Source organism: Lipotes vexillifer, unplaced genomic scaffold, assembly GCF_000442215.2.
Source record: "Lipotes vexillifer unplaced genomic scaffold, Lipotes_vexillifer_v1.1 scaffold4, whole genome shotgun sequence".
NCBI classification, from domain to species: domain Eukaryota; kingdom Metazoa; phylum Chordata; class Mammalia; order Artiodactyla; family Lipotidae; genus Lipotes; species Lipotes vexillifer.
In genome coordinates this window covers 3500148-3514045 of record NW_006785876.1, presented here as the reverse complement: position 1 = coordinate 3514045, position 13898 = coordinate 3500148, and the positions used below count along the sequence as shown (strand labels likewise).

General features: G+C 53.1%; 1 protein-coding gene across 1 annotated transcript; it reads right to left on the bottom strand.

The window, feature by feature from the left end:
* Positions 1-6049: 6049 nt before the first annotated feature.
* PRICKLE4 (prickle planar cell polarity protein 4) lies at positions 6050-9772 on the bottom strand. The gene is made up of 6 exons (XM_007458204.1): positions 9641-9772; positions 9012-9119; positions 8175-8312; positions 7678-7881; positions 6896-7100; positions 6050-6423 (listed from the first exon to the last, which is right to left on the bottom strand). The coding sequence occupies exons 1-6, from the start codon at positions 9770-9772 to the stop codon at positions 6050-6052; spliced, it is 1161 nt and encodes a 386-aa protein (XP_007458266.1).
* Positions 9773-13898: the final 4126 nt, after the last annotated feature.

Here is a 13898-nt window from a genome sequence, read left to right as displayed (position 1 = left end):
TGGAGAAGTACCAATAGGGCATCTGCTTCATCCCTCAGGCTGTCCAGGGGAAAACAGGAAAAATAAACATCTAATGGAAAATTAAAAGATCTTCAAATTTAATTCTTAAAAATAGTTTTATACCAAGTATTAAGGATTATTAAGCAAAGGGCTTTGTAAAATAAGTGCTTAAATTAGCTGAGCACACACTGTATCAAATTAACAAAATCATTTAAAATGAGTTGGAATAGAAACCAATACCTCAATGAGCTGCACACACTTGAAGGTGCCCCTGCAGTGAGACACCTCAGGTACCCAGAGGCAGCAGCACTAGATGCTGTTGAGAAGTTAATATTTATGGAGATTTTAATTAAAGAAAAGAGTTTCCTGCTGCATAAGCCAATGGCTGTTGTGAGGGAAATGTCCCTTTGCCTTTAATTTATTTACATACTGGAAGTAGATGAATTTCTTAGTTGCATCTTTAAGTCAAAACATTGTAAAGAGAAGAAAATAAGAACCGGGTAGAAGTTGACTAGATGCTGCCAAATCAAACCCAAGATCTCCTAACTGAACCTTACAAGCCTGCTTCTTTCCCAGACAAGTAGTTGGAGTCCCGTTCTAGGAACCCTTTGTAGTTGGCTGGTGTGTTTACTTTTTGCTGTAGCCAGCCAAAATGAATGCACCCTGGCCCCTCAAAAAGGATTTTACCTCAATCTAGCTTGACCCTCATACTTGTGGTTGCCTCTGAGCATCCATGCTAGTGTTGGTTTTTTTTTTTTAAAAAAAAAAAAAAAAAAAAAAAAAAAAGATTAGGAATGCCCTCAATGGCCAAGAACTGAAGCTCTTATTTAAAGGTGGCCAGACCTCTTGCCTGCTTTGATCCAGTCCCTCTCAGGCTGATGGGGGCAGTGCCACACTGTAAAGAATTTCCAGATGTCTCTTACAATGTCATGAATAAAATTGGAAACTACAGAAGTGTTAATGTGTCCTATGGACTCAATAGCAGAGTTTATTTTTGTTTTTAATGGCAAGGCTTCTAGAGTCAATGATTGTATGAGTTCCCCGCTCAGGCTATGCTTACAGTTCCATCAGACTGCAAGAACTAATGAGGTGGGTTGACTGGCAGTGGAGCATGGCCCTAGCCAGGTCCCAGCATAAACACAAGAGAGGTCAACAGTAGTACAGAATGAAAACTTGGTTGGGTGTTGGGGGTTGGGATGTGGGTGGGCAGGGAGGGAGAAATGGAGTTTGTTTTACTTACTGATAAAGCTTTGTGAACTAATTTTATACAATTCTTAAAATTTGGTGCCTTGTACCCAATTATGGTTTGCATGGGATTGAAAAGATTAAGGGAGAGGATTCCTTCTTGTCATTTCAAGTGGCAAATGGGTCTGTATAGTGTAAAGGACATTTGGTGTCAGACTTTTTAAAAGCATTTCATATCTTGTGTGTGTGAAAGCAAATTATTCTTACTAGCAAGTTCTGAAATTTTAATTGTAATATCCAAAATCTTTGTGTTTGATTATTCATCAATGTCTCCTTTTCAAGGCAGACTAGGTACCCCATTCTTTTTTACCACCCCTTTTATGTTCCAATCATTAGCTCAGGCCTTTTTAAAATCAGGCTGGGAGGGCTACCCCTTCCTAAACATATACTGTATTCCTATCTGGGATTATATCTTAGAAGTGGAAGGGCTGCTTTTCCAGCTGGTTGGGAGAGCACAAATAATCAGAAGAAGGTCTTTTAGTTTTTCTGATGCTGGGCAATGTACGGTAGAAGTCACACAGAAACAGTTCCTCCTGAAGTGGTACCTTCATTAGTTCTGAAGTTCTTTTGCACAAAATTTCAGGAAGCACTGTAGAACACAATCCCCTATATGTGAACCTTCAGACTGTAAGGCAAGCCAGTGCACTGTGTAATATGCAAAAACGAAGGCTCAAAGAACCTGTCCCAGCTCCCCAGCCCCACTCCCTGGCAGCTGCTGACGGGTGGTGCTGAGTGGCTGTGGAAGGGGAAAAGACCCAGCCTGCTCACCTGCAGGGCTATAAACACAGCATGTTCCTTTTACTCCCACCTTAAGGTTTCCAAGACTTCACCAAAGGGTGTTTAAATAGCTTATTACCACTCGAAGCACATATAATAATTGGATCCCTCAGCCTAATTAGGTGAGGGGGTTGTATCTTTGGAATAAAACCTCCCATGGCCACTTAGTTTCTTTACCAGGTAAGTATGAATCTCCTTGGTGGTTCAAATTCTTTTTTGAAGTTAGCACTAAAGCTGAAAAGCACCTTCTGAATATGACTGTGAGTTTAGTTTATATCTTCCACGTTTAAATTCACCATTTTCTTGGTCTAGGGCTTCGACTTTAACCACTGTGTACTCAACCCAAACACTGCTCTAAGTACACAACAGCCACTAGAGCACTGAAGTGAATGGTCATTTTTGTGGACTTTCTCCATACTGAATTCTGCTGGCATGTTTCTATTTCAAATCTAACTAGGTTGTGTAAGAGACTTTCATAGTACTGTCATATACTATGTTATGTGTTTATATCCTGTCATACGGTGTTAACTAGCCTGGGCTAAACACCGTATGACAGGATGTGAAACTGACTTCCCTTGAGGAGAAATGTGCTGAAATGATGAAAACCAGCACTTTCATTTATGGAATAATTATTCATCAGAATTTGAGGAAATTGTAGATTTGGTAGCTTTAATCTGCAAAATTCTTACCACTTTCGGGAATTAAGGCAATTTAAATGAAACTTTACCTTACCAGCTTTATGGCTTTATAAACCAACAGTGGCACTGTTACTTGAAGCTAAAACATTAAATTTTAAGTGAAACTTGAATTACGCTTTTGGAAGCTGCCATGTCTTTAATTTTGGCCAGATTTTGATTTTTAGCTTTGAAAATTTTTATCAAAAAGAACTGTTCACAATTATGAATAGATCAGGTAGCAGACTTCAAGGATGTAAGTTTCACTCCTATAAAGAACAGGAGGTGCTGGTATTTCTAGTCTTAGCGCAATGGTCTGATGCAGGCTGAAGGGATTTAAAAGTTTCCTTCCTGGTCACCATTTGCGGGGGTGATGGCTTTAAACCTAAGCCTTGCTTCACGTATGTTACCTTTCCTCATCAGATATGAACTTGTCAGAGCATCTGTGGTCCCCGTGTAGACTCTTAAAGGATCCTGCCTTCATGTTAAGCCAGCCACAGGCCTGAATTCATACAAGCTCAAACTCCTTCCTCCTGAGAGATGGGACCTCCTCCCTGATTAATGCTCATAAGAGAATGGTGCTTTTCTTTAACATATAAAAAATCTAATTGCCTAACAGCTTTCTTAACCACATTTATGCCAGCAGGATCAAGAAGGACCATTTTATTCTATTTACCTTTAGTGAACAGATTGCTAGAGACAACACCTGTCAACTAACAATTAGGCCACTGTGGTGCATTTATACTAACCCTCCTTTCCAATTCATGTCCTTTAATCCCATACCAGTTCCGTAAGAGACTTGGCACGGAAAAGTAGTATGTATTTTTTTTTAAATGCCTAGTAGAGTAAATCAACTAGAAAAATTGCCAAGGGGAGCCTGTTACTATGTCCACACCTTTCTAAGCCTATGTGATTCTTTCCATGCCAGTTCCTTACATATTCCATTTCCAAAGAACCCCACACTCCTGGACAGTGGCACTACCATGAATTTTAGGGTCAGAAAATAATCTATTTCCTTGTGAAGGAAGCAGCTTCCTCAAGCAGTGTCACGTCAGTGCCCACTGCCCAGGCTTACTTACCCCTTGCCTCTACCTGCACCTCACTGCCCTCAAATCCCACTGTACTACAGCAACAATGCCTCCCTGGTGCCTGGAAAACCCACCCAGTGCACTAAAATGCTATGCAACACCAAATGACTTCTTCCCTTAGTACTGCTCAAAAATGGAAATTCCTCAACAATATGCTTCATCCTATGCTAACATCAATGAACGGTGGCTACAGTTTCCTTTTCTTTTTTAATATGAAGCAAACCATCTCTGTTACAATCCATGTTTGGGGCTTGTTCCTGTCTCTCTCGAGTGTGAAATATAAATCATGTTTTTATGATTTTTGTAAATCTTGACTTTTTACACCTTGTTTTTGTAAGCCGAAGTTTCTTATTAAAAGAATAAAATGGCTGTCTTTGTGTACAGTCTTTATTTGTTAAAATACCATTAGAATATTCCTCAGGACAAGAGCAAAGATCATCCCCTGCAGAAACTTTGGAACTATGTACAGAACTTTACAGAACACAGGACAACACTTTAGCTGAACCCTACCTGCTGACCAGAGAAGGGTGTTCTGAGTGGACTCAGCAAAGAAAAGGAAATCAAGCAGGGAAGGAAAGGTGCCCATCTGAATCAAACTTCAGCCGCCATCAGGGCAAGTCTTGTGACGGTCACAGATCGGAGGCTCTGTTTTTGGAAGGTTCGAGTACAGCACAGGGGTTCCATGTGTCTGCAATCAGACAACAGGTGGCATTAGAAATGTAAAATCACTAGAGGGAAATTGGTAAGAGACTCATCCCTTGGAACATCTGGAGACACATCTAACTAGGAATAGCCAAGGATTTTACATCAAGTCTCTTATCTATTATTTTGTGAAGAGCTGACATAAATTATTTCTTATCCCAGTCTCTAGGATTCCTAAAACAGGCAGAACAGTGGTTAATGCTTACCTTTACGGCTACACCCCAGGCTGAGGTGCCATTAGGTCAATGTCACTCAAATTCCTGGCCAGCCAAACTCCGGCAGCAAAGAGTCCCAAATTGAGGATCAAGTTCCTGGAAAAAATGCATCCCTTTAACCCTGTGGTCACTGAGGCACGTGTCTTTGGCCAGTGAAAGATGGGCTGGGGGGGTGGGGGGAAGCTTCCCATCACCACCCTGGAAACCGCCCCCTCCCAAGGCAAAAACACTTTAGAATCGCAAGAGCATCGATCGTTACATAACAGGTTGCCCAAGACCCACATGGTTATTTAAGGTTCGTTTCTACGTCTAGTAAGAGTAAGGTCAAATGCAAAACCCAATTAAGTACTCGTCCAGGGCCAAAAAGCCTGTTTACGTGTTGGCGCCTCCTCTCCCCGGGTCTCCGCGGGCAGGGTGAGATTCTCTAGACAGAGCCCGGTGACTGAAAGGAGCGCTCTGGCCGCACGGGAACTCTCCCGGTCAAGAACCTCAGCAAAGCACAGCCAGAACCACGAAAAGGCCGAGATATTGGCGGTGTAAATAATCCGGAGGGCCCAGCCTCGGCGAAGAAGGAAACCTGGCAGGTATGTATACGTGCGCGAAGGGCAAGAGAGCGACCAAGCTCCCGTGCCTCGGTTACCTGCGGAAGTCATTCCTATCGGTGGCGAAGCGGTAGACGCCCCGAAGCCAGTCTCCCACGTTGTCTGGGATTTCGGGAGCTTCATTTGCCGAGCCCGCAGCGATCACGCCGGCCCCACTGGAAGCCATAGCAGCACCCAACGCTCCGCAAGGTCTCTCACCACGCCGCTTGTGGGCGCCAGCAGATCACGCAACTTCCGGCCTCGCATTTCCGCTGGCTACTCGCCGACAGAGGGCGCAGTGGCTTGAGCGTGGTAGGACGCCGGGAGTGAGAACGCCCGGGCTGCGAGTCCGCGATATCTGCCGGGCGAGCAGCGCCGTCCAGCTCCAACCTCCCCTGGTCGGGTTCCACCTCCGGCTCCCTCCTGGCCTTCGGCTGGCCCACCGCCAGTCACAGGTGGTCTCAGTGATCACTTCGTTGGCTCAGGAGGAGGATGCTGAGGATGGGGCTGCCTAGCCTGTGGGGGTGGGGTAGGGTCTCACTCAGCAGGGGATGCGTAGCTTTAAGGAATGGGGCTCCCGAAGAGTCTCCATGAAAAGTCATAGAATGCGCGGGCTAAAAGGAAGCACTCCAAATTTGTCATTTCGCCGCCTCTCCCAGCCATGGGCCCTGATGGCGTTCAGTCTAGGATTTTTATAGGGGGAGGAGAGTTTTGCTCTCTCACCGTACAGATTACCTCCCCAGCCACCCTTTCTCCGGGGCGCGCCACTAGCAAATAGTGCAATGCTTCCTGGAGGTGTCGCTGTCCCCGGCTTGGAGATTGCCGGGGGCCTCCCAGGGCCGGGGAAGGCGCTGGCCTAAGAAAAAGCCTTCGGGTTCCGATTCAGAGGAAGAGGAGCAGGTGGGGCAGGAAGCGTCCTCCTTGAGATCAAGGGGAGTCTCTAGGCAGCCCTGCTCTTGCCCTTTGGGTGTCTCCGCCTGGTCCCCAGTTCTACACTCCTGCTCCGGGCTGGATCCAAGCATCCCCCTCTGGGTTTCCATACTGGAGCTGGCGGCAGTAGCGAGAGGGGCTGCCCGGGAGATGATCGCGGCATTCCGCGGGGCGCGGCGCCCATCTTCAAATCCGCCGAGCTCCGCCTCCCCTGTTCCGGGCCGGGTCAGAAACGCCCATCTCAGATCCGCGAGTCTCCCTCTCCCAGATCCGGGCGGGGCGGCCGCCAGAAGCCAGTCCCAGTCGGGGCCCAGCCTCCCGCCCCGCCCCCGGGCCTTGCGCGCCGCCGCGGTGAGTCCTCTCCCGGCTCCTCGCCCCTCCCCGCCTCCGCCCAGCAGAGGGCGGCCGCGGCCCCAGCCCAGGAGCGAGTCCCGCGCCGCAGCCTCAACCGCGGCGCGGGGTGGGTTCTGGAGGCCCTCGGAGCGCTCCGGCCAGGGACGCGCGGTGAGAGCTGCGGGCCCCGAGGCTCGGGTCTGGGGGTGCGGTGGGGGGTACGGGGGCTCTGCTGGAGGGGCGGGACGGCGTGGGACCGGGACGAGGGTCCCAGCCCGGGAGAACCCCCCCTCAGCCCAGCCCAAGCCGCTGCCCCCTTCCCCTTTGATCTGCACCTTCTCCTCCCTTACCCGGGGACGCCCTGCCTTCCACTGTCGGGGCCGGACTCGAGCCGGCATCCGAATAGCGTCTCTCAAAGCAGCTGGGGCAGCAGGGGCCGCCGCCCAGCAGGGCATAACGTCCCCCGCCCAAGGGCCCGGCGCAGTCCTGGCAGCAGAAGTGGTTCTCGTGCCAGCGCCGTCCCTCGGCCTCGGTGCAGCGGCGGGAGAAGATCAGCTGGGAGAGGGAGAGGGGAATGGCTCATTCATTCATTCACTCATTCATTCATCCAGTAACCACGCCTTATACCCAGCTGACGCTAAAGCACGTCTACAGGCATTCCCATTTGATCTACTCAACCACTCTCGGATGCGGGGAGGGCTGACTGGCTTAGCCAGGATCCCCCAGCTAGTGGGTGGCACAGCCTGAAGAAGTGCGACCTGGGTCTCCTGGACGCCCAACCCAGGGTTCCGTGCAGCCTCTTGCGCGGACACTGCGGGAGTTCCTCGCAGGAGCAGGCCCAGCACTGGGCACCCGACGTACTGAGATGAACGTCTGTCTAAGAGTTCCCGCTCTGGAGAAATCCTCTCAGTCCAAGAAAATTTGGGAGACTGCTTGCGGTGAGGGAGCAGGGCACAAAGGCAACGAGTCCCAGGTGCCCAGAGCTCAAGTCAGAGCAAAGGGAATACAAAGTTCCCAGGCTGGTTCCTAGTTCTCTGTTCCCCACTCCGTGGTACTGGAAGAGGTGTCCCGTTGCATCTGCTGCGTTGGACCCTGGGCAGACCCCCTCCAGCCCCTCCCCTCGAGGCTGTACCTGGTCACAAGCCGGGCAGCGCGGCCGCAGCAGCTCTGCGTGATGACGGCCGCAGTAGAGACGCCCATCGTGGTAGAAGTAGATGAGGTTTATCAGGGCCTGGCCACAGGCCCGGCAGGCAAAGCAAGCCCGGTGCCAGCAGTGCTGCTCTCCTGCCCGAGCTGTGAACACTCCGTACTCGCCTGGCCTCAGCTGCTCCCTGCACTGCAGGATGCGGGTGCTGCGCAGGTCAGAGGCCACACCACCCTCCTACCTTCTCTCCTGGCTCTTCCATCCCAGCCTCAACCTAACTGTTCTCCCCATATTCTGGCATGCCCACCTCCACTGCAGGCTCCACGAAGAACCCCTAAATTTGGTTTCCCTTTTTCCTAAGCTTTGCCAAACTGTCAATCCCCAACCCCCTTTTCCCCCTCCAGAGTCCCAGAACCCAGCCGCTTCTGAAGAAGTGAGAGGGCAAAGAGGAGGAAGGGGAATATTGGGGGGAGGGTGCTACATACCTTTTCACAGGTGCATTCTTCAAGCTTGGGAGGTACTAGGCGGGCCACCCCCTGTCCCAGGGCCTCCCGCCTCCGCTGGGCACAGAAGAGCCGCAGCTCAGCCAGCTCCTCTTCCCCAGGGGCCAGGCAATAGCGCTCCTGCGGAAACAGAGGTCCACTGTGACTGGGAGAGCCCCAGCAGGCAAGGTTGAAGTTTGACTGGAGAGGGGAGGTTTAGCTGCTGGGTCAAAGGAAGGTTGTGAAACCTCAGGGAGGTGCAGGAGATAACAGCACAGAAGGGTACTGAGGAGAGGGAAGGAGGGAAAGAACTGGCATAAGTCCACCTCTGTCTCACTCCCTCCACCCCAGGAATGGTGATCACTCAGGTCCTGACAGCCCTACAGTACTTAGCCCATCTCCATATATTTAGATCCTGGCTCCCAATGAGCTGTAGCTTAATATCACTTCCCACTGTATTTTCCCTATTTATTCCATATTCTCCTGCCTCGCCTCCCCAGCTGAACTGTAAGCCTTTAGACTGGGCACACAGAGGCCCTCAATAAATACTTAACCACCATACTCTCTACATTTGTACATTCCATTATCAGTTTCAAAAGCTGGTCATGTCCATTTTCTCATTTGCTCTTCAACTAAGCATTGTGGTGGGCAGAGCAGATGTTACTGCACCCATTATGTAGTTGTGAAAGCTCAGGCTGGGGGTGGGGGATGACTTCCCCCAATTAGTGGCAAAGCTAAGGCCTTAAATGCATGTCCCCTGCCTTTTGGACCAAACTTCTTCCCACGGTAAGTAAAGAAAGGGAAGCAAGAGAGAGGAAAGCTGGGAAGAGGAAGACCCACATCGCTGTCCTGCGGAGGGAGCTGCTGCAGGAGGGTCCGGAGTCCAGGCCAGCTGGGGGCTTGGTTGGTGTCCAGGCCAGGGTTCCCCAAGCTCAGGACTTCAGGATCCTGAGGAAACGCAGCAAAAGGAGAGAAGCAGAGCTCGGCTTCTCCTTCCTTCCCCTTGTTTCCTTCCCTCTTCATTGCCACCTCTTCGCCAATCTGGAACAACATCCAAGCACCCCCCTCCATTTGGAGGATCCTCCTTCAAGATCACAAGGACAGCTGATCCACTCCCATGTTTATGGTCTGATTGAGGCAGGTCGGGGCGGGGCGGGGGGGCACACTGCAAAACAGCTTCCTTCTTATGCTTGAAATCACCCCTTTCACTCCTTAGGGGCAAAGTCCCTAGGTTCTGCTTTGACAACACAGACCCCCTAGGAGAGTATTCGTGTATTCATGTGGATAAGCTTAAAGAAGTTGAACCCCTGTGTCCTGAGAGGGCTGTAGGGACAGGGATTCCTGCAAAGAGAAAGGGCTGCAAGAAGTTGGGCACAAAGGCTAACTACCTCCCACTTGGTGGAAATGGGAAGAGGTCCAAAGGATGGAGGGGATGTTGGTCTCAGAGGGAAGGGCAGGACCCCTACCACCTGAGCAGAGGTTTCCTCAGGGTCCTCCTCTGGCACGTGACCTGGGTTGCTGTCTGAGATGACTGGTGGATTTGGCTCCGGAGGGGTCAGCCTCTCCCCTCGGTGGGGCGAGCCAGAGTTCAGCAGTGACATTGGTGGCAAGGTCTGCACAGAAAACAAGACGCCTCCCATTTATTGGGCCACGACAGTGTGCTAGGCAGGCTAAATGCTTTCTGGGCGTTATCTCCTTCAGTCCTCCCAACAGCTATGTGAATCAGGTGGTATTCTTATCACCATTTTACAGATGGCCCAGTTGAGGCTTGGAAAGCGTACATGGTCTGCCCAAGGTCACACAGCTAGTAAATGGCAGAGCCAGATCTTGAGGCCAAACCTTTCAGCTCCAGAGTTTCTGAAGCTCAAACTCGGGGGTCTCCCAAGATTGGGATGGAGGAAACAGGAGGCCCCTAGTGGAAGGAGAGGGCATTGTGCCTTTCTGGTGAGCCTTTGGGTAGACTGGCCCCTTGTTCCCCACCTCCCCTGCCATAGCTCCCACCACTTCTCACTGTGCACTCAGCAGCACCCAGCGAGCCTGCTTCCTCACCTCTCCCTGCTTTTCCCGCTGTAGGCTTGGGCTGGGTGAAAGGACCACTTTACCGGGAGGCCCTTCTCAGCCTGTCCAGCCTATACCAGCTCTGCTTTCCCTGAGCTCCAGAAATAAGTACAGTGGGTGCCCCAAGATTTAGCACCTAATGTTTCTCCTTGTTCCCTGTGTCTCTCTCAGCTCCTCATCTAGTCTATCAGCTCCTCCAGGACAGACAAAATCCTGTGCTTCTATCTTCTATCTCTAGTGGCAACTTCATTGGATAATTCTAAGTGCATCTCTTCAGCCCTCCTCTGGGCAAGCCCTGGTACGGCCACCGTATCCTGGGGATAGGAGGTGACTACTGAAGTAGAAAAGGGATGGGCCCTGCCCTCAAGGAGCTCATAATCTACTGGGTAAAGGCACAGATGAAACCGGGCAGGATGGGGCCATGGTTCTGGGCAGATATACACAGCACCCTAGGAAGAAAAAAAAAAACAGAGTACACTTTGCTAGAATGTTTACCCTGTGCCGGGGACTTTTTCAGCATGTTACATAATATAGTCCATCTTCACAACAATCCTGTGAGGTAGTTTCTATTATCCCATTTTATGGTTGAAACAAACAGGTTAAACTCGCCTGAGGTCACATTAGAAGGCTAAGGGAAGCTTTAGAGGAGGAGGTTGCCTTTGAGAGCTGGCTTGGATGCTAACAGCAGCTGGGCACAGGAGGGCATCACCAAATCCCTGGCCTCTTTAAGACCCAGCTTTGGGGCTGGGAACAGGGTTTGGACTGTGACAATTATAGTGTTTCCCAGCCCGGAGCCCCGCCCTGTGCCACCCTTCCCTGCTTCCTGGCTCCACACCCATCTGCTTCCTTCCTGTTCTGTCCCTCAGATCAGGTTTCCTGTGGAAGGCAGCCAGGATGGGCAGTTCTCACCCAGGGCCAGGAGTAGCCACTTCCCCTGGGGCTCCAGGAGGCAAGAGATGCTTGGGGGAGGGGGTGGGCATCGGAGCGGGGTATCTGGGGTCCCAGAGGAAACTTGCACCCCTCTTCCAGATTAGTTCTAGTTTGCATGAAATCATCCCGCACAGGAACAACACTCAGAAATCAGTCTTCACCCTTCACCCTCATCCCCCCAGGGAGGCACAACTCCACGTCCACTTAGCACTGGACCCCACTTACGTGCTGGATTCCTTCCAGAATTCCCCTCCCCCCTTACAAAAGGGACAAGACTGAACCCCCTCCCCGCCCCCCGCGCAGGTGTAACCAGTCTCAGGAGTTCTACCTTCCCAACCCACCCCTGCCCTGAAGGGCAGAGTCTAGGGATTGGGAAGTGGTGGGGGAGGGGGAGGGTGTAAGGGATGGAAGGTTTCCCGGGACAGTGAGAGGAAGAAGGGGAAGAGAAGTGTCTGGTCCCGCCAAGTGCCCTCCCGACAGATCCCCAGTTTTTTCTTGGGCATGTGGGGCCCACCTCCGAAGTGGGAAGCGGTGTGGTTCCCGAGTCACCTGGGGTTCCCAGTCTGGCTGCTGGGAGTTTAGGGGAAGGGAAGGAACTCCGCCGGGGTCTCACCCTCGCTGCGCGCTGTTGTCCGGGCAGTTCTGGACAGACCCTGCCGTCAGGCCCTTCACCCAGTTCCCACTCTCAGGTCTCGACACCCGCCTCTGCCCGCCCCGGGAGCGCGCCTTCCGCTCCCACGCCCCCCGCGGGCCCTGCCAGCCCCTCCGGGGCTGGTAGAGCCGGACGGGGGGCGGGGCCTAGAGCTGCCGACTGAAGGAAAGCATTTGAGGGATCTCGGGTGGAAAGTGTACAGGTTTCACTGCCTCCGTGCCCATGGGCTTAGCACTGGGACCGCGTCCCGGCGGGCGCGGAGCAGACCCTCGGGAGCCATCGTTATGCCGGGTCGTCAAGCACTCGCGGAACAGAACGCCTTTCGGAGCCCGCAGGTCCCCCCCGACCTTCCTTCTGGTGTCCTAGCCCCGCCCCTCTCTGTGTGTCCCCACCCCCACCTAGTTCCCTCCCCCTTGTCCCTAGCCCCTTTCTGGGAGGGCATCACCAAATCCCTGGCCTCTTTAAGACCCAGCTTTGGGGCTGGGAACAGGGTTTGGACTGTGACAATTATAGTGTTTCCCAGCCCGGAGCCCCGCCCTGTGCCACCCTTCCCTGCTTCCTGGCTCCACACCCATCTGCTTCCTTCCTGTTCTGTCCCTCAGATCAGGTTTCCTGTGGAAGGCAGCCAGGATGGGCAGTTCTCACCCAGGGCCAGGAGTAGCCACTTCCCCTGGGGCTCCAGGAGGCAAGAGATGCTTGGGGGAGGGGGTGGGCATCGGAGCGGGGTATCTGGGGTCCCAGAGGAAACTTGCACCCCTCTTCCAGATTAGTTCTAGTTTGCATGAAATCATCCCGCACAGGAACAACACTCAGAAATCAGTCTTCACCCTTCACCCTCATCCCCCCAGGGAGGCACAACTCCACGTCCACTTAGCACTGGACCCCACTTACGTGCTGGATTCCTTCCAGAATTCCCCTCCCCCCTTACAAAAGGGACAAGACTGAACCCCCTCCCCGCCCCCCGCGCAGGTGTAACCAGTCTCAGGAGTTCTACCTTCCCAACCCACCCCTGCCCTGAAGGGCAGAGTCTAGGGATTGGGAAGTGGTGGGGGAGGGGGAGGGTGTAAGGGATGGAAGGTTTCCCGGGACAGTGAGAGGAAGAAGGGGAAGAGAAGTGTCTGGTCCCGCCAAGTGCCCTCCCGACAGATCCCCAGTTTTTTCTTGGGCATGTGGGGCCCACCTCCGAAGTGGGAAGCGGTGTGGTTCCCGAGTCACCTGGGGTTCCCAGTCTGGCTGCTGGGAGTTTAGGGGAAGGGAAGGAACTCCGCCGGGGTCTCACCCTCGCTGCGCGCTGTTGTCCGGGCAGTTCTGGACAGACCCTGCCGTCAGGCCCTTCACCCAGTTCCCACTCTCAGGTCTCGACACCCGCCTCTGCCCGCCCCGGGAGCGCGCCTTCCGCTCCCACGCCCCCCGCGGGCCCTGCCAGCCCCTCCGGGGCTGGTAGAGCCGGACGGGGGGCGGGGCCTAGAGCTGCCGACTGAAGGAAAGCATTTGAGGGATCTCGGGTGGAAAGTGTACAGGTTTCACTGCCTCCGTGCCCATGGGCTTAGCACTGGGACCGCGTCCCGGCGGGCGCGGAGCAGACCCTCGGGAGCCATCGTTATGCCGGGTCGTCAAGCACTCGCGGAACAGAACGCCTTTCGGAGCCCGCAGGTCCCCCCCGACCTTCCTTCTGGTGTCCTAGCCCCGCCCCTCTCTGTGTGTCCCCACCCCCACCTAGTTCCCTCCCCCTTGTCCCTAGCCCCTTTCTGGGGTCCCTAGTCCTGCCCTTCTCCCTTCCATCCCTTCAGGCTCCTCCCCCAATCTTTCGTGTTTCTCCCCCGCCCCGCCCGCCGCTCGGGTACATTTTCTGATCCCGGGAGTGGAAACCTTTGGTCCTACCTCTGGTCCCCCTCAGCCCCGCCCAGAGCCCCGCCCCCGCCCCAGGCCCCGCCCCGCCCCTGCCAGGCTCTCTCAGTCACTGGCCCTGAGCGCCCTCTGGCGTCTGCGCATGCTCCCTGCGCCCTACTGCAAAGTCCTCCAAAGGGACCTTCTAGGCTGCGCGCCGGTCACCCCCGATCGGGTCCGCCCGCCCGCAGCGTCTCGTC

Excerpts from the sequence above, each read along its gene's own strand:
- PRICKLE4 (XM_007458204.1), bottom strand. The coding sequence starts at position 9,772 with ATGTCACTGCTGAACTCTGGCTCGCCCCACCGAGGGGAGAGGCTGACC. Across the intron at positions 9,120-9,640 it reads CTGAGGAAACCTCTGCTCAG|GATCCTGAAGTCCTGAGCTT; the intron begins GTGGTAGGGGTC and ends GCGTTTCCTCAG. Across the intron at positions 8,313-9,011 it reads TCCCTCCGCAGGACAGCGAT|GAGCGCTATTGCCTGGCCCC; the intron begins GTGGGTCTTCCT and ends CTGTTTCCGCAG.